We start from the raw sequence: 25,294 nt of genomic DNA, 5'->3' as shown, positions 1-25,294 counted from the left end.
AACCCCAAGACACAATAGAGCACTCAACACCTCAGCAGTAACAACGTTATAACTCAATTAGTGCACCCTAACCTTTCAGCAGCCTCTCATTATTCGTGAATCCAGCGACAGGTTAACTGGGTCCCGCTGGAGAGACTGAAAGAGGAAAAAAAGCTGGGGGGGAAACACACCTGATAGTCGGTTCATTGGGATCAACCCGTGCTCCCGATGGTTCACTTCTTATCAGGCCTAATCACTGACCCAAAAAGTCTTCATGATTGCAATGTAGGGGTCAAGCCTGCCTTTTTACTGCTTTACGAATGCAGATCTGACCCACTTAACAAGACAAGCATTGCTGGCCAGCATAGTAAAAAGCTCCTCTGCCCTGGAGAGTGAGAAACTCAGATAGTGAAGGATTTAGAGCATAGCAGGAAGAAAAAAAACACGAGACCTTCAAGAGCATAAAGATGAAGTCATCCACAGCTACACAGTGCTGCAGCAGCACCACACAAAGGAAGCTTCCAGGAGAGGAATTATGTTTATGGTAAAGTGACCCAGCTGAAAATATTTTTATGTTTAATAATAATGCATTTGTAAATATGTAATTAATGAAACGGGGTGTGGTTGAATTAGCAACCATTAAGCAGGCTTAAAGGTGCATTCATGTCACATACACACATTGTTGCTGAAATTCAAAGTGAGCAACAGAATGGAGAAGGAAGGTTATTAAAGTTGCTTTAAACATGGCATGGTATTTCACAAACTGCTGATCTACTGACTTTTTCACTCACAACCCATCCCGAGTTTACATAGAATGGTCCAATAAAAGAGAAAAAATACAGTGAGTGTTAGTTGGAGTGCCAGATGGCATCTGAGGAGAATGGGCAGCTTGGTTCGAGATTACAGAAAGGCAAATTAGCACTCAACGTAGGAGGGATACCATTTTATGAATGCCGCTTCCAGCAGGATAACGTACCATGTAACAAAGCTTAAATAATCACTAAATGGTTTATTGAATATTACAATAGGTTCACTGTCCTCCACAGCCACCAGATCTCAATCCCACTGAGCACCTAAGGCATGTGGTGGAATGGGAGATTTGCATCGTAAATATGGAGTTGACAAATCTGCAGGAAGCGCTTGATGTTTCCATGTCAATGCGGACTAAAATCTCTGAGGAACGTTTGCAGCATGTTGATGAATCTATGGCAGAGAATTAAAGCAGCTCTGAGGGTTTCACCTGGTACTAGCTGGTGGGTCAAGTTGGTGTAGCTTACACAGTGGCTAGAGTGTGTTTGCAACACTATCCAGGTGGCAGCTATTTGTTGGGTGTCTCAGTTGTTTAGCACCTTACTTGCTCCTTTTCCCCAAGAGACTAAATCCTAGTCATTATCTGTGACAGCAGAGAAAATGAGGCATGCATCACTTTAACGGGGCACATGACAACAATCTGTTCTGTTTAACTTCTCTCTAATCCACAGACGTGACAATGTGTGTGTCCAGACGGGTAGCTGCACCTTATTATCCCACATGGGATTATTACATCTCTGTACAGGAGCTGTACTGCTCTCCATCACTCTGTCTCCTTAGGCCAGCAGAGACATTATGCCACGATGCAGCACAGCATGGTAGCCTACTTAAGCCTTTCCCTATGTGTGAGTGTGTACGTGCGTGCACAGACACAATAACATCGTCTTTCTTGTCTCAGAGCACCAAGAAAGGAAAGCAGAAAAGAGATGGACAGCTAGCTCAGAAGAACTTCCTGTAGTGAGGGACAAGAAGGACCAACAATGATAAATGTAGTGGCTGATATGAGGCGAATACAGAGTCTGCAGTGCTGGAGGTTGGAGGAGTTACTCTAATCTGCAGCCATACTCCAGCATAAAGATAGGGGTATTAATGTGGAACAACTGCAGCCTTAACGCATTTACATGATCCGCACTTAGGTTTCCAGTAGCAGAGCCAGAACATGAGGCAGAATATAGGTAATCTCAGAGGGCTTTTTGAAGGAAAGCAATAGACGTGCATTGTTCTCTGAGGAACGTTTGTCATTTACACAGTGTTAAGGACAACATGGAGGGGATCGCAACATCCAAGAATGGCAAAAAAACTGAAACGACACACACAGCGATGCACTAAGAATGGAATTAATGTGCCAAACCTATTGGGAGCATGGAAATACTTTAAAGCTTTAAGACAGACACTATCAATAGAGCTAAGCTGTTTATTTACATTAGAACCTAATTTCTTGGCATCCAATTAATTTTTTACATAAATGTTGGTAACAAAATAAAAGCAACGCCCAATATTAGACTGTAAACATTAGTAAGAAATAAAATATCCAACACCAGAATCACAAAGCTGGCTTCATTCTCTTCAAAGGCCAGTGGGTGGCAGCAGCAGCCTGCATCTACACTAATTAGGCAAGGCAAGTTCATCTGTATTGCACCATTCATATTCAAGGTAATTTAAAGTGCTTTACATGAAAATAAGGGAAGAGTGGTAATAAAAATTACATTCAAAACAAGAAATACAAATTTAAATCAAATAGCTTAGACATGATACAAATGAACTGATAAAGTAATATTTGACATTTATGTGAAAGATGCAGTGACTTTTCAGTCCTGATTTAAAGGTGGCAAAGGTTTCTGCACATTTCAGCTTTTCAGGAAGGGACATAGAAGCAATGAAACAGCTGCTACCCCTCAATCAGTTCTGGTCCTGGGAACACTGAGAAAACAGGTCTCTAAAGACCTACGGGATCTATGGTTCGTCATCTTTAGCCTTATTCAGTGGTGATCTCTAACACATTTTCAAGGCCAAAAACAATGACTTCTGTTGGGTTTTTTTTTTGGTGGAAATTCTGGCGACTGCAGAGTGGTGTTTTTTTTAGTGCTGTTAAGTTGTGACAAGAAAGTCCTGGATTTGAATTCCAGCCAAGCGTCTGTCCTCATTTGGTTTGCATGTTTTCCCTATGCACATGTGGTTCCTCTCCGAGCACTCCAGTTTCCCACACAGTTGAAAAACATACATTTGGTCTCTTGAAATTGCCCTTAGGAGTGAACATGATATGTTCTATATTTAGATTCCTTAAAGTACCCACCCTTTGCTGTGATGACTGAAATATTAACCTTCGAATCTCTGGGAAGATCTCCATTTCAGGTGACCACCTCATTAAGCTCATGGAGAGAATGACAAGAGAGGAAAACGGTAATCAGAGCAAAGGGTGGCTATTTTGAAGAATCTGAGATATTAAAATGTTATTTCACACTTTTTGTTTACTATATGATTCCAGATGTGTTCATTCATAGTTTTGTTGCCTTTGGTGAGTATCTACAATGTAAATAGTCAAGAAAATAAAGAGTGAGAAAGTGTATCTAAAATTTTGACTAGCAGTGTATGTATGTATGTACAAATGAACGGATTGATGGATATTGAAGAGGTGCTTAGCAGAGGGGGTGCATAATATTGAATAAAAGTAGGTCAAGAATGTAGCCTTGAGTATCCCCTCATGTAATCTCTCAGAATTATAATTACACACCTTTTCAGCACAATAAGCTTTTAGCTGGTATTAAAATGTTTGGGACAGCTTATCAATATTCTAGGTTAATCTTTTTCTCCAACATCAAATGTGACACATTTTAAACTGAGAATTCACCTGATATGAACCCATCAAAACTTGACAAATCAATGTTGCTACAGACAAGATATATGTACAGCAGAATATAAAAATGTTGATTTCAAGATTCATTAACTATTTTTGCAGACCCTAGCATTTATTTGTTAACTACACTTCCCTTGCATCTCCCTCAAACAAAAAAGCTAACTGCTAAAGTACACATATACCAATAAAATATCCTTTAAACATGGATGGGAAGATTCAAACAGAGGATGACAGGGAATCTGGAATGCTGAATCAGGTCCGGCTAATAGACAAGAGGTCAAGGCGAGGTCACATCCTGGAGAGAAAAGGGTACTGGCACAGACTTCCTTCTGGATTTTACTGGTTCCAAGGCTGTCCCTTAACCGGTCCCACAACCTCACTGGCACCGAGATAAAAAATGCTCCCTGACGGTGAAGGGTCATGTGGGAGCATAAACAAGTCAGGAGTACCTGAAGGGCTGAAAAACTCACTCGAGTCTTGGGACAACAAAAACCACCTTATAAAACAGACTCTGCTCTTACATTTACTGTTTTATGCAGTGTCTGTCTCAAATAATATTTATCTATGCTTCTCTTTTCCCACGTTTAGCTTGATCCTAAGGTATAACCCAACATAAAGTCCTAAATAAGATCCACACACTGAAAGTCCAATATAGAAATATCTTCCAAGCATAAAAAGAAAATAATCAATCTGAGAATTATACTTTGACACGGGTCTAAAGTATAATTTCAGGTCAGCAACAAAAACCTGATACAGCTGTCAACACAGTAGGTCAAGGCTCTGAGCCTCTACAGTCAGTTAGTGCTTAGTGTTTGTAGTTCTCACACAGACCTGGGCAATCAAAAACAAACTCATGTTTTGATTTTGGGTATATGTAAATTAAGACAAATTCTACCACTTGTAATTATAGTAAGCAAAAGTTTCTAAATTCATACTATGAAACCTTGATTTACTTTGGGTATTTCAAAATTATATCTAAAAACACATATATATTGTTTTTGATTGCTTTTAACTCTTTATCAGTTCAGCCTTCTCTGACAGTTCAGGAAAGACAGTTTAAAAAGTCAATGCAGTAATCCATTTCTTTGTTTTAATATACTAGTAAAGTCACACGTTTTTAAAATAAATGATTAGAGACTGCTCACGGCTGCAAACCTAGAAAATTATTTTCTAAATGCTGTCTTCTTATATTACAATTGAAAAGGGGAAATAGCAATAGGCCAAAATCAGTATTGTCCGGTCAATTCTTTCACCAATACAGTACCGAGGCCCAGTAACCTAAGAATCTGTATCGGCACCCAACGGTACCAGTTTTCTGTACTTTTGTGTGTGTTTATGTGGTAATAAATGTTAGTTCGTTTAATAATAAAATCTAAAACATTTTCAATTTGGAATATTTATTTCTCAATATATAAACTTTAATGAATATATCAAAACAACATCCAGCTGTTTGTATTGTGACATCTCAGTTGTTTCAAACATTTCTTCAACATTAAAACCTTTAACTGACTATGCAGTGTAACGCACAAATTAAAACCCAGCCATGCTGGAGGCTGCAGACAAGTCGCTAACGGTGCTGAATGCAGGAGTGGTAGCCGTAGATCTGAGCCTGTCGAAAAGTGTACACTCTTCAGCCTTGAGAAAAATGTTGTGTTTAACCAGGTGCTTCCTCAGATTAGAAGTATTCCCGCCGCTGGCCTTGCACTGCGTGACACAAATATTGCCGTGAGCGTAATCTGCATCGCATTTTAAAAAGTGGAGCCATACTATCAAGCGCTTTCAACAGCCATGCTTGCATTGTTAACTGTAGCAGCAGCAACTGACGTCATTACACTCTTGTACGTGCAATACTGTGTTCATGTCCGAAATAGAAAATCGCCCACTCTTCCACTTCCTCAGCATCACAATGATGCGTTTTCGTACCAAAACATGGTACCATTTGAATTTAAGTGAATAGGTACTCGGTAGTAGCGACGGAATTCGGTCGGTACCTATAACATTACCGAATTCGGTACCTATCCCTAATTCTTGACCAAAACCAGAGATCCGAAATCAGATAAAAAATTCTGATCGGTGCATCTTTAATATTTTTTTGGAGGATTTTATCTGGCCAGTTTGTTTCTTCAATGACACTGGGGTACTAATCTAAATATACCCAAAAAGACAATAAATTTTTTTTGTTTATTGAAATTTATGCACTAAATTAAACATCATACTCTTATTTTGGCAGCTCTAATAGTTAAGACCGCATTAGCAGGGTGACACAATATTAGGGAAACATGCAGTTGCAATATTTTTTGTTGAATATTGTGATGATGGTATCTTTTGTGATTGTTGTGATATTGCCTTAAAATGTGACCACAATAACTTGGGCAATTACTGCGATAAATGTCACATTGATGATAAAAAGGAAAAAACAATCCTCAGTCTTTTTAGCAATGCATCTGTCACAGCCCCACAAACATCTTTACCGATCTAAAGATGAAAGTTACTGAATGGGCTACTTCGGCCAGTTATATTAAACACATTAACAGCACATGATAATTACAGTACAAACAATTCAAATGCAGGAAAAGAAATTCAAAAACTTCTAATTCTATCCATAGTGCTTTGCATACTTACAGACCTTATTCATTGTTTACCATTATCAATAATTGCTCATCCCTTTTCTATACAAATATAAGCTTGTACCTCTGGGCTAAATTTTAGAAGTTCCTAAAAAGTAACTGATCTAAAGCAAAAGTAAAATAATAATATGGGGAAACACCCATAAAAATAGAAGAATTGCTGCAATAGATGCAATTATTTTGTTTCAAAAATCTCTTTGCATTCTAACCCGGATAAGGACTATTGCTGCAGCATTTAACATCTGCTTTGGTTGACATTTCTGTGGCAGCAAACACAAATGAAAGCCATGAAGAGAGCAGTGATGGCTGCTGGTAGAATGGGGGTTGAAGCTCCAATAGAGCTTATGGACAGGAACAAAAGCGTACCCCCTCAAGATAACAGCGATCAGCATGGGAGCTCATACTCCCCCCTCTGCAAGCCAAAGAAAAAGGGGTCACAAGCCTCATCGAGGCCGAAAAGTAATCCCCATGTAACAAACTCAAAGAAAACATGCGTTTACTATACCCAACAAACATAACTGAATACAGCTGACGAACATATTCTATTTTGTCTGATAACCTGAAAAATTATTACAAGGAACAACAAAACAACCAATGTGGAGATGTGTTATTCTTTTAAAGCTGTCCTACAGCATTAAAGTGTGTCACAAAACTTCATATGGTTCCGCAAACACATAACTTGGGTTCTATTCCAGACAATAATTAACTGGATTGTAAGGTAAAGCATTTGTTCTTTGATGTCTTTGCTGATCCATTCTTAGGCAACGTTAGTCATTCATGTCCTGTTTTGTTGCATAAAAGTAAAATATTCAACCATGAACTGCGCAAAAATATCATCTGTCTTCTAATTCACCTGCAATTGTCCCATTAGTACATAATAAAACGCCTGATTTAACCGAACACAAATGCAACCCCTGATAACAAACTCAAGACCACATATGGTCACAAATGACTATGTAACAGTTTGAAAAGAGTACGTTAATGCAGTGTACCAGAGCTCAGGATCAAAGCAACTCTGTATCTGCCCTGAACACACCACTCAAAGCAAGCTTATCTACTCAGCACACGGGTGAAAGCACACGTTGTCAAAGACTGGGGCTAAAAGGGGACAAATGAGGGTTAAGCTGCTTTCAATGTTGACTTTATAAATATGGAAGAAGACTCCTGGATATATTTACAGGTCAAATGATTGAATGTGTACTGACAGTCAGGGTGGTTTTCTTGATGAAGAGCAAAGAAAAGCTGACAGAAAATGTTGAAAATAACTTACTGAACAAGAAAGGAACAAAGAGACTACATCTCATTTTGTTCTGCTGACATCTTTGAGGACCTGCCCATAGCAAATGTAACCAGAGAGCTGATTGTACTCGAAACTTGAGCTGGCTTTGCAGTGAGGTTTAAAAAAAACAAAACAAAGCAAAACAAGTAACCTGCAGACCCATCAGATTGCACACAGAGGACAAGCCCTCCTAGATTTTCATGGACTCACAATCCCTTCTTGCTATTCAGGTTCTTGAACACAGGCAGCTAGCAGAGTTCTAAGAGAATTCAAATTATGATCCCACCCCAGAGCTGAGCTGAAAAACAGGTTGTAGGTGGTTCTGGGACATCAGCTGATGATAACTGACTTACTTCAAAAATAAAGAGGATAGAGTCCAGCTCCTCCCTTTGAGATTTGTTCCCTGAAACACACAATGTGAAAAATATGGAGTGTAAATGTTATATATTTGGCATGAACACGCTCATTAGACAGCATGGAGAAGGTGAACCACTAAGGTTTAAGGGAAATTGACAAAGTTACTTAGTGTTTACTCACCTTTCTGTTTTAAGCTGCTTTCCAGTGTGATGAAATTTTCATAGAAGATAAAATAAATCTGTGAGCAGTTGCTTTCAAAGAATGCCTTTAGCTCACTCTTGTCAATGATATCTGTGAAAACAGAGAAAACATCAAAATATTAACAACAGAATCATGATTTTGTGGTACAGGGTCATTCTTTAAGACTAAAAAAAGACAGTAAACTTAACTAAAACCAATAAAAAAAACAATACATTTATGTCCAGAAAATGTTCAGTATCTGTTTTTTTTTACATGTCTTACTGTTTTTCTTTCAATTTATTGATATATTTGTTTTGAGAAAATGAATAAAAACAAAAACAAAACTTTGTGGACTTTAACCTGTATAAACAGAGGATATACCCTCTTAGTTTTTCCATTAACATTTACAAGTAAAAACATCACTCCATCACCTTCTATTCTGCACAGAAAATAAGTACTTTTTGTCAGTGTTTTTAATTTAAAATTTAAAAATATTTATAATTCTATACTGGTTAATTTATAGTCTGCGCCAAAGTCCAAAGTGATGTGAAAGAAGCAAGAGTTACAAAATAAAAACTTCCCCTTCCCTTTATTTCAGAGAACGATGTACAGTTTACACCTTTTGTATTTTAAATCACGATGTAAATGAATGTCTGGTTGCCTAAAGAAACATCATACATCAGCTGAAAATGTTCAGGGAGCATGAGAAGATGTCCACGGCACAAATGTCCTGATTTAATCCCTCTGAGAATCACCAAGATTTGTAAAAGACATGTAAACTAAGAGGTCCGACTCTGTGATCATTTACAGTGCCTTGCGAAAGTACTTGGGCCCCCTTGAACTGGTCAACCTCTTGCCACATTTCAGGCTTCAAACATAAAGATATAAAATTCTAATTTTTTGTGAAGAATCAACAACAAGTGGGACACAATCGTGAAGAGGAATGAAATTTATTGGATGTGTCAAACTGTTTTAACAAATAAAAAACTGAAAAGTGGGGCGTGCAATATTATTCGGCCCCTTTACTTTCAGTGCAGCAAACTCACTCCAGAAGTTCAGTGAGGATCTCTGAATGATCCAATGTTGTCCCAAATGACTGATGATGATAAATAGAATCCACCTGTGTGTAATCAAGTCTCTGTATAAATGCATCTGCTCTGTGATAGTCTCAGGGTTCTGTTCAAAGTGCAGAGAGAGCATCATGAAGACCAAGGAACACACCAGGCAGGTCCAAGATACTGTTGTGGAGAAGTTTAAAGCCGGATTTGGATACAAAAATATTTCCCGAGCTTTAAACATCCCAAGGAGCACTGTGTAAGCAATCATATTGAAATGGAAGGAGTATCAGACCACTGCAAATCTACCAAGACCCGGCCGTAACTCTAAACTCTCATCTCGAACAAGGAGAAGACTGATCCGAGATGCAGCCAAGAGGCCCATGATCACTCTGGATGAACTGCAGAGATCTACAGCTGAGGTGGGAGAGTCTGTCCATAGGACAACAATCAGTCATACACTGCACAAATCTGGCGTTTATGGAAGATTGGCAAGAAGAAAGCCATTTCTCAAAGATATCCATAAAAAATCTCGTTTAAAGTTTGCCACAAGCCACCTGGGAGACACACCAAACATGTGGAAGAAGGTGCTCTGGTCAGATGAAACCAAAATTGAACTGTTTGGCCACAATGCAAAACGATATGTTTGGCGTAAAAGCAACACAGCTCATCACCCTGAACACACCATCCCCACTGTCAAACATGGTGGTGGCAGCATCATGGTTTGGGCCTGCTTTTCATTAGCAGGGACAAGGAAGATGGTCCAAATTGATGGGAAGATGGATGGAGCCAAATACAGGACCATTCTGGAAGAAAACCTGTTGGAGTCTGCAAGAGACCTGAGACTGGGACGAAGATTTGTCTTCCAACAAGACAATGATCCAAAACATGAAGCCAAATCTACAATGGAATGGTTCACAAATAAACGTATCCAGGTGTTGGAATGGCCAAGTCAAAGTCCAGACCTGAATCCAATCGAGAATCTGTGGAAATGGTAAATGGACTGAACTTATATAGCGGTTTTCCAGTCATACAGACCACTCAAAGCGATTTACACTAGACCCACATTCACCCACTTGGGTGACAACATTGGATCATTCAGAGATCCTCACTCAACTTCTGGAGTGAGTTTGCTGCACTGAAAGTAAAGGGGCCGAATAATATTGCACGCCCCACTTTTCAGTTTTTTATTTGTTAAAAAAGTTTGACACATCCATTAAATATAATTCCACTTCACGATCGTGTCCCACTTGTTGATTCTTCACAAAAAATTAGAATTTTATATCTTTATGTTTGAAGCCTGAAATGTGGCGAGAGGTTGAAAAGTTCAAGGGGGCCGAATACTTTCGCAAGGCACTGTATCTACAGAAGGAATCTTTGGTCAGAATAAATACATGTTGCTAGCTCCATGGAACCCATTAAAGGTAAATGAAATGATGCAATGGGCCTTGAAACAGAACTGAAAGTAGTCCAACATTTGAGAATGTTTGGAAAGTAAGTTATATTTAAAGAAGATACAGAAGGTGACGGTAGATTCAGTGAGTGAGCGACAAAACGGAGTAAAAAAAGGAATTAATAGGCATGGTTGTGCTTCTTTGGTTACAGAAGCAATATTTAGAGAAAAGGAGAGGCAGATGTCTAACTCTGTACTGACGTATCTAAAGGACTCAACCAGCTCCACAAGCTAGCCCTGCAAACATTATGGTGTTAATGGGTGAACAAATGAGGAGGTTTTCTCTCGGCTCAATCTCCTTTGTCATATATTTTCAACAAGTCTTCTGCAAACATCTGGAAGAGATTATTAACTTCCTGCTTTTATTATTATATTATTATATTACTGAAGGTAGAAACACTATAAATGGTGTTATGAAACTTTACCCAAATAGAAGTCCTGCTAGCGTGGTGGTGGTTTGTATTCAGCCCCTCTGAGTCAAGTTGTAGAACGACTTTTCACTGCAATAACAGCTTCAATTTATTTGTATTATATCTGTGCCAGTTTTGCACAAGGGTCTGAATTTTACCCATTTTTCTTTGCAGAACAGTTCAGGTCCAGTCACACGGAGAGAAGAGGATCTGAGAACATCGAATTTCAAGTGAATTGTTATTCTAACACCTGAATATGCTTTGATCTAAACCACATTGTAGCTCTGGCTGATGTCCTGCTGAAAGATGACCCACCAACCCAGTCTCAACTATTTCCAGGTTTTCTTCCCGGATATTCCTATTTTTAGCTCCATCTGTCTTCCGTCAACTCCCCGTCCCCACATCATGATGCTGCCACCACCATGTTTCACCGGTAAGATGAGAGTTACACACAGTTCCACTATTTGCCAGTTGACTTCTGATGGCGACTGACTTGCAAAGGATTTTATGTATGGGTGTACAAGGGGGCTAATTACATGTGCATACGACACTTTTCAGATTTTTCTTCATAAAAACCTTTTGAAAACAATCACTTTCCTCGCTATTCAGAATTATATGCCATTTTGTTGTTTCTATATTACATATAATCCTGAAAGCACAGTTTGTAGCTGTATGGTGACAAAATTTATAAAGATTCGCAGGGTTTGAATAATTTTGCACGGCAATGTAGGTAAAGGTTGCAGGAGTGTAATACTAAACAATGATTTTAGTATACCTGAAACAGGTAGGTGACATGCAAAAACAACCACATTTATCACTTAAAAAGTTTTCATGGTGAATATTTCTGTGTGATTGATTTTGGCAATTGTTATTTAGATAATTGGCACGACAAAAAAACTCACCACATTATAAAAAGATACTGGAAATCCTTTGCAGGATGGACCTTCGGCCCCAACTTTGCATCTAGTTGCAGGAAATGGGATGGGCTTTTTTATTTTTTGAATAATTAAATGTAGGCCAGAAGGAGTTCTGGCAAAATAACAGCAATTAAGGTTCACCTTCTGTTCTGTCTCCTGTACCACATGGTAAACTGGAAGTCTTCCAGAAGCTGTCCAGCTCCTGGGGAGTGCTGAAGTGATGTACAATGTGAGAGAGACCCAGACCACTTATCAATGTTTCGGGATTAAAGCAGAAATAATGAGGACACATGATGGGAAAATGGAGTCACAGACAAAATTGCAATTAGATTTTTGCCTTGATGTAGAAGGACAATTTGCAGGGCTTCATAATGTACATTAAAAGGTCTATCACTAAAGTAATCACTAAATTCATTATTTTATTTCAGCAGGTCCCTAATGTCTCAAAAGTGGCCAACTATGTGTCAGACGTCAACAAACTAATTATTCCAACAGCAAACAGGCAGTTTCATTATGTTAGCATCCTTAAGGGTTAATGTTCTCATACATAGATGCAGTTGGTGTGCACCATCTTGAGAAGCTGCTGGCGGTTAAATGGTTGAAGCTAAATTACTATTAATCTATTAGAGGAAAAACTGAAGCGCACACAGGTGCAAAAGAGAATAAACACTGACAGCACAAAACAATGCATAGAAAGATATAATGTTTTCAGTCCTTTAAGATAGATTTGAATAAGTCAATACATGGTCTGTCAGATTAGTTGTTAAAAGTTCTTAAAGGTTATAAAATATTAAGGCTACTTAAGTCCTCAAAAAATGAAGAACCTGATATATTTCAGGCCATGCTGAACTTAGTTGTATTTTAGATTTTAAGATAATGCACCAAACAGTAAAGAAGCATTATTACTAAAATAATAATGAATGAGATTTCAACAGATCTACACAAAGGCAGCAGGTAACTAGTATAACCCTGAATAAATAAAATTTAGCTCTTAATAACAATCTTTGTACAAAAAACACAAACCCAGTGCCTAAAAGTCTAAAGACACCAATGATACAAGACATGTCGTCACGTCCATTCAATTTAACCACCTAAAAATCTTTCAAGAATAGAATAGAGAACAAAAATAGAATTTATTGTCCTTCAGTGGAAAAATTCAAGTGTACCAGCAGCAAACAGACAGACAAAAGGGAAGCATGCACAAAGGAAAAAAATAAATAAAAACAAAACATAAGTAAGAGCAAATGTACCATATAAGAAAAAAAATACAGTACAGTGATTAAAAACTGCATACTGAGATTAAAAGAAACATGCATCTGAGTAGGATCACTAAAAAAATATATACAAAATGCGCATGTATACTGGTGCTTCTAAATAAGAAATCTAGATTTTGTTCTGTCTTAAAGCATGGAAATGTTAGAAATGACACCTGTCCCTCATTTAGTACACAAAGATCTATAAAAATGCAAAGTAGTAGAGCCGGGCCTAATCCCATTTTCTGCCTTTAAACTTGCCCTCGCCTTTACACTGGTCAGCTGGTCACACTGGACACCAACAAGCAACAGCACGACTTGCTCTCAAGTTTAATTGCAACGACATTAACCCTTTTCATACACTGTCTGCACCTCATACACAAAAAACCTGGAAGCTGTTTGAAGGCTGTAATCGCAACAACGCAAGACCAGGTGGAGTTAACTTCCTAGGGTTTTTTCCACCCTTTTTTTGTTTCTTCCAAATGCAGAACCACCAGACTGCTACACAGCTTTCTGCTCAAAGCTGTCAAAATGCTGAACTGCTATAAGGATATGTCCTTTTCTTTATTGCAACTGTTTCTGTTTCTGTATATTTAATGATTTTTCACACAATAGATTCAAGAGAAAACAGTCTTGTTTTATTGTATGTCATTTCATATTCAGTGATATGAATTAATTAATTTGAACTGAAATTAATAAAGAGTCAAGCAAATAAAAAGCACAGTGTATTCTTCTGTTTGGCACCAGCTACAACAGAGAGCAACAAAGTAGCTGCTGGCTGGAGCAAAGTCTGCAGTGCAGCAAATATTGTGGCTAATGTTTTACTATACTTACCAAACTTTCTTTTTTGAAAGTTATTGGCTCTGGGGACATTTTATCCTGCTATGTTGGATGTTTTTTAATGATTAAGTTGACAATATTCCTGCTGACATGTACCAGTAGCTTCAATCAAATCCTCTCGTGAAATATCAGCAAACATAAGAACATCAGGCTTTCTATCTGCATTATTCTTATGCTTGAAGGTCATGCAAATCTTGAAATCCTGATCCCACACATAGGTTGCATTATTTTTGACTTGACACAAAAGGGAAGAATGTCTGTTGCATTCAAATAATTCGGATAAAACAGCTAGTAATAAAAAAAACACCTGAGACACTTTACAATCAGTATCTAAGACGTTTAAAGTCCATCACTGCGAAATCTTCTGCCCATGCCACCTAAAGCTTCAACAGCTAGAACTGTTAATGAGATTTCTCTAAAATATTTAAATCTCTATTAGTGTTGCCTATTAGTAGTAATGAGTTCCACTGTGTGCAAAGACTGTCCATATTTCTCAGCCTCTTTTTCGCAATGCTTTTTTGGCTGCAAAGAATTTGTCGCATTGTGAGTGGAAACCCATGGAGATACTTCATTTACTGCCCTGCACAGACGTCTCAGGTGTCCTCAGCACAAGGACTGAAAAATACAGAACCTGTTTTAATGGCCTGGGAATGCTGAGGATGACACTATATCCTCTGAGCCCAACAAAGTAACCATTTTCCTCAAATGACACCCCTTCATGTGCAAAACTCTTGTGTTAAAAACAAGAGGGATAGTGTAAAAAGTAGCTAGGGGGAAAAAAAAAAAAGGAAGAACAGTGAGTCTTTATGGGAAGAGGGGGAAACCTTGAACTAAATGCAAGATTAAATAAGCTGGAAGTTTGGTTTCATTTTCCAAACACACAGAAACACAAAGAAGCAAACCTAATTCCAACATTTAAAAGCCCTTTTAAAATTATGACCAAAAAACAGGTAAAGCATCAATACTCACTGACCATCTTCTTACCCCGACATACAGATACTGATACAGATGCATCAACTAAAGTTTTCTATAAACATTTATGGATGGAATTAGCAACTGCTCACATTGACAAGCTGAACGCCTTCTCGAGAAATGTTTCATGGTCCCAATGACAAGAAGTTTAGTTTGGAGGATTCAAGGTGAGGCATTTTACACCCAAGAACAGGGCATCAAGGACCAAGCATGGTGGAGGCAACATGGTGGTGAGGGTCTGTTCTACTGTCAGTGGTTCAGTGGAATCACTATGCTAATTTCTAACATGTGTGAGCTATAGAAAACACAACCTAAATTCAAAGTTGTGCACCAAATAATTCTTCCTTGGAAAAAACATTTTAGAATGTAATACAACTCAAGCAGAGCTGAGTTGTATTACCTGTACCTGTTAGGTTACATGTTACCATTATGATATTACATGAAGAGTTGGAGCTCCCAACTGGAAGACAAAAAAAAAAAAAGGTCAAACTTAAAAGAATTTAAAAATCGTCCCATTTTCTTCCCCTGCTGAGCAATCGGTTCATCTCTATTTTACTGGGGAAGGATATGCTTTTAAGGACGTAAGAATAATCCACTTTGACACTTATTCCAAACGTCCATTCATCTCATGTTGATACAGAAGATAAAACCCTGTTAAATTAAACAAAGAGTTTTAGATAATGCCTGATTCAAGTATTCCTTAAAACTTCTGATCTTCTGGAATTGTTACACTAAAATGACTTAAAATGTATTTAGTACAGTTTAAAAATGTAAAATGATTGGTAAACCCTTGATTAATAATACTACTAAACTTAGAGAATAAAAAAAACCAAATTGAAACATGTAAACTACATCTGCTGGACTGAAGACTTGAGATTTTCACCCTAATATGTTTTAGTGTCTGTTAATTTCAAGAGAGAACCCAACTTGTGAACTTCTTGTGAAGTTTAAACTATGAAGAAAGAAATGTGTTTAAGGGTGACAGGGAAGCCCTTCAAAGTGTTCAGTTAGAGCATCTTCATTACTTAACAATGCAGTAAAAAACAGAAAACTCTGTTCCTTCAGCCTTTTTATTACTAACTAAATGCTGTCTGGGAAATCTGGAGAATTGTTGACAAGGATAACTTCATGATTTAGTGACCTAAAATCTTCTAGAAATGTGTTCATGCCAAAGAATGCTAGCAATAACAGGTTTTGTTCAGATGAGAGGATTTTTCATTGTGATATATTTCCTGTTAACCACCGGAGAATGGCAGCTCTTCTACACCCACAGCAGAGGACCAGCTGGAAAATGATCCTGCGCAGCCAAAGTTGACATTTATTTTGGGAGGGCAAAAAAACAACAGTTTCTTTTCTTAATGTCTAAGAAAGCACATGTTCGTTGTGAATAAAAAAAATTATAAAAAATCTGGAGGAAAATATATCAGGTGATGTTTCAGATTGTTAGGCTCATGTGCATCACACAAACAAGCGCTCCCTGTGATTCACTGTGGCTTTCAAGGCGTACGTTTAGTTCATAACAGCTTCCTTTGAGTAAACCAGGGAAAGATGTAGAGATTAAAGCCATTATTGCAGTTTTAGATGAATAGTTAGCATGCCTTTTTGTTATTCTCTTCTTTTAAAACTCAGCTAACAAGCTGTGTGTGACACTGCTGTGTGCGCTTTAATTGCTTGCTGAGCAAACAGGTAGGTGAAGGTCATTTAGCCAATTGAAGCCTATGGCAAATTTAAACATTTAAACATCAGCTAGTCTGCCCACCAACCTTTGTTCAAACTTAATCAGCACACAACACACAAAATACGTTTTCCACATAGCAGCTGAGTTGGGATCAGATCATGTTTGACTCTCTGGGTAACGTCCAATATATGCCATTTATTGTACCACTTGAAGCAACGGCATTAATATGCCAGGTCATACACAAAACCAGCGCAATCAAGTCTTTGATTAGACAGGCTCATTTGCATCAGCTCTGGGTAACTAACACTGCAGGTGCCCTATTTTCGTGCCAAAAAGGAGATAAGGGAGAAAGAGTGGTGTGTTTTTTGGGGGGTTTTTTTTGCAGCATCTTCCGGAAGGGGAAAAAAACAGTACTCTTTAAGGACCCCAGTGAGGAATGCCTGAAGGGTACTGCTGATACAGTGAAACAGTGAAAAGAAGCAAACAGTTCCCTGGAAGAGTTTAAATAACCTCTAGTTAAAGATAAGCTGAAACAGTGGCAGGTTTTCCTCATTGTAAATTGCAGATGTATTTTGTAGGTATATAAAAAATGAAAAGTAATGTCTTATGCAGCTCATATGCATATAAAATTATCTAATTTACCAAACTCAGCAGCCTGGGAAGATGTAAAATAAGTCCTGCAATAGATCTAGTGTCATAATCGCTTAATGATAATGATAATGATTAAATATTCTAACCCTTTAGGGACAACGATCTTCTATATTATTTTGAAATCCAGCTGGTGAACAAAGTCAAACAATGTTGATCTGGACTGAATGACATAGCAGCCATTCATTTCTATGACGCTGATGCCATAGAAAAAGTCACGTCACCCTATCAACACAATTAATACTGTTGTGTTGAAATTTCCTCCCAAGATGATAAGCAGATCCTTTCATATAAAAAATTTAATAATTAAACAAAATGGTTTAATCACACCACAAGTAATATTTTTAATTTCCTCACTTTTACACTCACAAAACATGAATTTTTTTAACATGCCAGAATACATGGCAAGACAGAACTTAATAGGACAGCAGCTTTACAGGTAAGGTACCAGCTCTTCAGGGAATACACAAACAGAATGCTGTTTACAGTTACCGTTGCTACCCGTTCAAACTGGGATAATTGTGGTAAACACCAACATAAGAAGGGAATGGCAGTTTAAAATGTCGACATTAATCATTTTGAGCCATCTGTGAAATCCGATTTAACTGCAGATGTGAAACACGGACTGATCTCACCCACACACTCTGGAGCTCGTAGAAATAATTAATAATTGCTTGCTACAGAAAGGCTGCTTCAGGTTTCTTTATAGTCAAAATGAGTGAAAGAATGAACACCTCACACTAAAACCAGGGCTTCTTTTATTCATTATTTAAACTGGAAACACCTGTTATTTTAAATGGATCTAAGAAAGAAATTTTGTGAAATGGCTAGCATCTATATTATGTTTGTACTATAAACATTTTGTCAACAATTAAATGTTCAACGAAAGCTTTTCAAGAGAAACTGAAATCTGCTAAAATCAGTATCAGCAGGTCAGAGCTTCACAGCAATGGTCATCTGAAATAAGTCACAACATCTGAGATCGATGCAACTGTAATATTAATTGTCAAAAACCTTTTCCCGCAATATGTCTACTTTTAGTCGAGAACTTTTTCGCCTCACTCACGGTGTATGTAATTTCATTATGTTGCAACGGTGCCAAACTGTGCATGGGTGTGTCTTGAATTGTGCTCGGTGTCTAGCTGTGTAACAGATTGGGATCTAAAGGGCTGCACAGACCCCGGTGTGAAACTGTCACACCAGAGCTCTTTACAGATAGGCATATCTCAGCAGCTGATCATAGAAGAGCTGGCAACGTTCAATCTGCCACTTCATGCAGCCTTATTCAGAGGAGTAAAATGCCTCAATTATTATAGGAGCAGATATTTGTTAGACTTCACTTTCCAGCCTAAAACTGGCTTCGTAACATCTAAAAGCACAAAAAGCCAGAGCTGAGTGTTTATTTTTGTGTGGCTTTAAAGGTTAGCAGGAGTTTGGCCACTTAGAGCAGCAACATAAATGTAAACCCACTCTATGATTGAGCCCTGATAGGAACTGTTGCCAAAGCAACCCACAGATCTTGGTTTATGTCTGATTATTTAAAAACAACATAGGTACAACAGTGCAACTAGGCAAACCGGTTTTCCACTGGACACTACAGACATCATACGCTTGGAAGCAAAAGGAAAAATGTATTTTATTATCTGAAGCTGGCCAGTCAAGAGAGTAAAAAAAGCCATTGATTTGGACCACATAATCTGCATCATATTTAAGTTGTGGCTTTTTTGCAGAAACTGTAAAACAGATTAAGGAACAGTAACACCTCGGAGGGAAAACGGTAAAAACAAGGCCAAACAAAGATAGGTTTAAGGATAGATACAGTTGCAGTCAGAAGTGTACACACACTCATCACAGTATTGTCATTATTTTTGCCTTTTAATGTTTTTTAATCCATCTTTTAATCAGGGTGTCTGAAAGACTTTCTGAACTTGTGTATTTTCTCTAATCCACACAATTTGACTGACTTTCCAAAAACAACCAGTCAAGAAGTCCAAACCAACAATGTACTATCTGCAAATTTCAGGTTATTATCCAGAAAGTTACATATCTGACTGTTATTCTTCTGGTATGAAAGAAGTCAAACCACCTTGTAAAGAGCTGGTCCTGGACCAGCGATGCTTGATGCGACCTACCCAGCCTCCATGCATTTCCATGTCCAAATTTGCTATTCTAATGACCGAGGGAAAGCTGGACAGGACGTCTTTGTGCTGCTAAAGGCGTATCTTTACAATGCCACCATTGCTTCCACAGTTGAACCATTTATTTTTTCCCACTTCTTCTGCTTTTGGACTTTATCGCTTAATTGTTCCTAAAGAGATTTTTTTTAAAACAAACATATTGACCGACATGACACCATTTTCTGCACTAGCACGGTGATTTCCAATAGCCTACCATTTTATAAAGAAAATAATTTAAAACGTTTTAATGTTTTTTTATCAAAAGGAGGAGCACCTCAGTCTTTCATCTTTTTTCTAGAAGTATCACAATGGTGCACCCTTTAAATCAAAATCTGAAACATTAGCATTTTGTTTGCATTTAAGTAAAATCTACAACATACCTAAGACTGAGTAAATTTAAATAATTGTCTTGTATTCAAGCTTTATTGTAGTTGCCAAGATAAATATTATTTTGTCTCATTTTCTGATTTCATAACATGGATGCATTCACATTATCCTTCACAAAAGCCCGGTTCTATTTAAAATGGAACATGCTGGATTTGGAAATATTGGAAGATAATCTTACAATTACTGTAAGGGTCTATGAGCAATACACAAAGTGTTAGTGATGCTAACCGCACTAAATGTACAAATTGCTAAAATCAGATTCTGCAGAGTTTAAAATGTGAATGTGGTAGTAGCTTTGTCTTTGCTTTGAATTTTTAAAGAACTCCTGTTTAAATGCAGAGCTGTGTAACAGTGGCTGCTCTCTGGTCTGAATACAAATAAATGATCAATCATAGAAGTAGGGCTTCTTAAAGCTCATTTAGAGTCACAATAAATAAAGGTACTTCATAGTCTAACACACACAACAGCAAATTAAATCTTTCCCCCTAAATATTAAGCTAGACAGCTGGTTTTTGCTGTACAATGGGTCTGCACATTTTTGGATGTGCACAAAAAAGCATATTAAGCTATAATAATATGCTGTAATTCTTTTTAGTTGCATTTTGTTTACAAATACCTCTGACCCATGACCTTGGGGATTTTACTCGCTTTGTAGATTTTCAGTGATGTGGTAAGAGACCGCTCGGTAACATTGTAATGTTTTGGAGAACAAAATGCTTTTTTTAAGTTTGCTTTATCCGGACAGTACAAAAAAAGTATTTTGTTGTATTTATAGTTGTTTAGGAAACATTTTACTCAGCTAAAATCAGTATAATGGTGACAGCGAACTGCACCATACCACTGAAGTGTTGATGTTACACCTATATTGTGTCAGATAAAAGATGACAAGAGGCTGCCGCTTCTCATTAGCCTAAATTGAGTGTTTAAAAAAAGGGGAGAATCACCAGCCGAGTGATAAAGCGTTTCCCTCAGCCACAAAGAGGACGTTCTCGAGGGTCCTTCTAGTTTTGTACACGTAGTTTCTCTTGGTACTTCAGCTTTTGATTTCCTCCTCTAACCAAAGGCACTAAGTGAAACAGGGAATATTGTCCGACATTCACACGAGTTCTTAAACCTTCCACTGAAGAGTCATGAAATTCAGAGCAGGTTGGGACCAAGCAGGAGAACAACCTCTGGAGAATAAGAACTGGAAAGAATATGCAAGAAAGCCTCTGTGTGCCACCAGAGAGGGGAGTAGTGAGCAATCAGGTGGTTGGTTGGCCTCCTGTAATTAACAACCTCAGCCAAATGCAACCAGGCATGACCAGCGAATTAACATGCAGCAGCTTCCACACACTATCCCACAGATCCGTTCAGTGAGCAAAATAACACTCTGAAAATAGCCCGGCCTGGGGATACTACAGTCCGATTAAACGGGCTTGATTGGGAAACAACTGAGAAAAGTTACAAAGCTTTTAAATACAGAGACACAACTATTTCAATTCAAAAACACTTTAGAGCTTGATAGAGAGCTTAACAGTAGCTGTAGCAGTAGCTGCTGGTATTTTACTACAATGACAGCTTCTGAAATGCTTGAAATCATTGCTTTATTCGTGTTGTCTATGTTTGTACCATTTTACATACAGGGTAAACAGTTTAGCATCAATCGTTTCTACTCAAGTGACAGTTCCCAAACCTCTATTGTTTAACAGTTTCAAGTCCGTATACTGAGATGCCAGTGAAAGAGATGGAGTGACCAGAATTTTCTTTTACTGTATGGAACATGCGAGTAAGGCCGCATGTCCTCCCAGAAATGTTAGTGCACACTGCTGGTCAGCTGGCTGAAGTAAAGCTACAACAGGTTCCCCTCACTTACAAGAAAGAGAAATGTGACAGAATCCATACCTGAATACAATAAGCATTTGTGGAGAAAACTACAAGTGATAGCAAGGAGATATGGAGCCCTTTACGCAAGATAAATCCTCAAAATACCCGTGGAAACATTCAAAAAGCTGGTCAGCCAACAAAGATGCTTCCATTCCAAATAAAAACAGATAAATCTACTTTTTACTTGCCAGTATGAATAATTTTGGGATAAACTGCACGCATTGCCATTTTGCTAATAGCCTAACCATTCGACCAAGTAATATCTGCTTGTTATACTTGTGTTAACTCTATAAGGATCAGAACGACAAAAATGCATAATATTGTAAACAATAAGCTGTTGAAAACTACTGTGTTTTGTTGTAAGTAAAAAGTATTGGACGATGCTATTTTTGTTTTAAATTCATCTCATTTTCAGACATTGTGGAGCCACAAAGTCTGGTGATACAGCTGCAGTCAAGCTACTAACATTTAACTGCAAAGCTTACAGTTATACATAAATGCTTAAATGCTCTTTTTTAACCAATATGGTGAACCAAATTATCTTTAAATGACAAACAACTGAGAAATGAAAGGCCAGCAGTTTTTTTTCTGTCCTTTACCCTTCCTCTGCAAGTCCCTGTCCTCTCCTCCACAACATCTCTAATCACCGCTTCCTGGCAACAGGACCAGGAGGAAATCCTTCCTCAGCTGAAAGCACAGCGAAATCAGCAAGTTTGGGACACATCAACGCGTACCATCGTCAGCTGAAAAAACACCATTTTTATCTTTCGCAGCACATGGAGGGATAGAAAAACACAAGAGGACAAGCAGTGATCTGAGCAGACATTCACTTCGCTAGCACTAGTCTTGACGATTGCCATTATATTAACTTTCCCAACGTTTAATTCAAGCTTCTAACGCAGGATCTCGCTGTCACTGTTGCTCCACTGTACAAGTAATCAAAGAAACAGAGGACAGCTCAAATTCCTCAGCTTATTATTGCTAATAGAAGAACAAATTGTTATTTCCACAATATTACATATACAGGTCCTTCTCAAAATATTAGCATATTGTGATAAAGTTAATTATTTTCCATAATGTAATGATGAAAATTTAACATTCATATATTTTAGATTCATTGCACACTAACTGAAATATTTCAGGTCTTTTATTGTCTTAATACGGATGATTGTGGCATACAGCTCATGAAAACCCAAAATTCCTATCTCACAAAATTAGCATATTTCATCCGACCAATAAAAGAAAAGTGTTTTAATACAAAAAACGTCAACCTTCAAATAATCATGTACAGTTATGCACTCAATACTTGGTCGGGAATCCTTTGGCAGAAATGACTGCTTCAATGCGGCGTGGCATGGAGGCAATCAGCTTGTGGCACTGCTGAGGTCTTATGGAGGCCCAGGATGCTTCGATAGCGGCCTTTAGCTCATCCAGAGTGTTGGGTCTTGAGTCTCTCAACGTTCTCTTCACAATATCCCACAGATTCTCTACGGGGTTCAGGTCAGGAGAGTTGGCAGGCCAATTGAGCACAGTGATACCATGGTCAGTAAACCATTTACCAGTGGTTTTGGCACTGTGAGCAGGTGCCAGGTCGTGCTGAAAAATGAAATCTTCATCCACATAAAGCTTTTCAGCAGATGGAAGCATGAAGTGCTCCAAAATCTCCTGATAGCTAGCTGCATTGACCCTGCCCTTGATAAAACACAGTGGACCAACACCAGCAGCTGACACGGCACCCCAGACCATCACTGACTGTGGGTACTTGACACTGGACTTCTGGCATTTTGGCATTTCCTTCTCCCCAGTCTTCCTCCAGACTCTGGCACCTTGATTTCCGAATGACATGCAGAATTTGCTTTCATCCGAAAAAAGTACTTTGGACCACTGAGCAACAGTCCAGTGCTGCTTCTCTGTAGCCCGGGGAATGCGGCACCTGTACCCCATTTCCTGCACACGCCTGTGCACGGTAGCTCTGGATGTTTCTACTCCAGACTCAGTCCACTGCTTCCGCAGGTCCCCCAAGGTCTGGAATCGGCCCTTCTCCACAATCTTCCTCAGGGTCCGGTCACAATCTCGTTGTGCAGCGTTTTCTGCCACACTTTTTCCTTCCCACTGAGGTGCCTTGATACAGCACTCTGGGAACAGCCTATTCATTCAGAAATTTCTTTCTGTGTCTTACCCTCTTGCTTGACGGTGTCAATAGTGGCCTTCTGGACAGCAGTCGGGTCGGCAGTCTTACCCATGATTGGGGTTTTGAGTGATGAACCAGGCTGGGAGTTTTAAAGGCCTCAGGAATCTTTTGCAGGTGTTTAGAGTTAACTCGTTGATTCAGATGATTAGGTTCATAGCTCGTTTAGAGACCCTTTTAATGATATGCTAATTTTGTGAGATAGGAATTTTGGGTTTTCATGAGCTGTATGCCAAAATCATCCGTATTAAGACAATAAAAGACCTGAAATATTTTAGTTAGTGTGCAATGAATCTAAAATATATGAATGTTAAATTTTCATCATTACATTATGGAAAATAATTAACTTTATCACAATATGCTAATATTTTGAGAAGGACCTGTACGATCAATAATCAAATATGAGTTTTAGAACTTTTCAGCTTTTATGTTAATAGGTCAGGCAACATATAAAACAAAACATCCATTGTTACATGTTACAAAGCACTATGTATTCATCAGTGAACCACTTTGCAGTAATTCAGTCATTAAGACTGTAGTTCTGCTTCTATGCCAAACGTGTTTTTAATATATAAAATTCCCTATTCACAGCTTTCCTCCCAGTCACGACCACACGACGTAAATAAAATATCTATGTTGTAGCACTACATTCTGCTGTGATACAATAACGATATTATTGATTAATGTTTTTCATATGATCGGCAACGTCGATATAGATTTTTTTGTACAAATAAGCTCACATATTGACCCACATTATACTGTAGTTCACTGAGTATTATCTGTTGTATTGACAGGCCTGTTTGTTGACATATGAATGAGACCAAGATTATATTCCCCAAATGAGGAACAAGGTTAGTCCTACATATTCTCATCAACATGTTCCCATCACTTGGACCACTGGTACAGAGGTTCATAAAGGTTTTAACAAGTTGTGATTGAAAACCACCAAGTTTTCACATCATCCAGTTCATACAGGTTAAAAGCCTTTCAATGGGATTTTAGAGGAAGTGCTGGAATTTTCTTACTTTATATGGAGAACAGAGTTGTCGGCAGTACCCTTCTGTTCCTGCATACTGCCAGTCAGCTGGCTGAAAGAAAGCTCCTGCACTCGGCCCTTGGTTACAACAAAGATAAATTTGTCTGTTTGGAAATATTTTGTTGCAGTCGTTGAGCTACAAGGGCTCAACAATTCTCACTAATTAACCAGTTATCAACTTTTTATACCCCCGGTGATACTACTATAGAGAGCAGAACTGCATAAAGTACAATATTCTGCACAATAAAATTCTAAAAACTGCTAAGGTTAGTGGATGTTTATTCCAAAGCTTTGACTTAGTCTATGTTTCAAAATAATACAAAATAAA

General features: G+C 38.2%; 1 protein-coding gene across 9 annotated transcripts in view; it reads right to left on the bottom strand.

Annotated features, from left to right (window-relative positions):
• Nucleotides 1–25,294, bottom strand: part of ralgapa2 (Ral GTPase activating protein catalytic subunit alpha 2) — a 152,494-nt gene that overhangs the window by 125,183 nt on the left and 2,017 nt on the right. For all 9 annotated transcript variants that reach the window (XR_007035021.1, XR_007035023.1, XM_047344791.1 and 6 more), the window contains exons 2-3: nucleotides 8,087–8,197; nucleotides 7,903–7,952 (exon numbers count right to left, since the gene is read on the bottom strand). Coding sequence is in view for 7 of the 9 variants with exons in the window: in XM_047344791.1 (XP_047200747.1) it covers nucleotides 7,903–7,952; nucleotides 8,087–8,197 (161 nt within the window). In the remaining 2 variants the exon portion in view is untranslated. The remainder of the gene's footprint in view (nucleotides 1–7,902; nucleotides 7,953–8,086; nucleotides 8,198–25,294) is intronic.

Source organism: Girardinichthys multiradiatus, chromosome 19 (assembly GCF_021462225.1).
Source record: "Girardinichthys multiradiatus isolate DD_20200921_A chromosome 19, DD_fGirMul_XY1, whole genome shotgun sequence".
NCBI classification, from domain to species: Eukaryota; Metazoa; Chordata; class Actinopteri; order Cyprinodontiformes; family Goodeidae; genus Girardinichthys; species Girardinichthys multiradiatus.
Note: the sequence above shows the minus strand (reverse complement) of the source record. Positions and strands in the feature narration are given on the sequence as shown.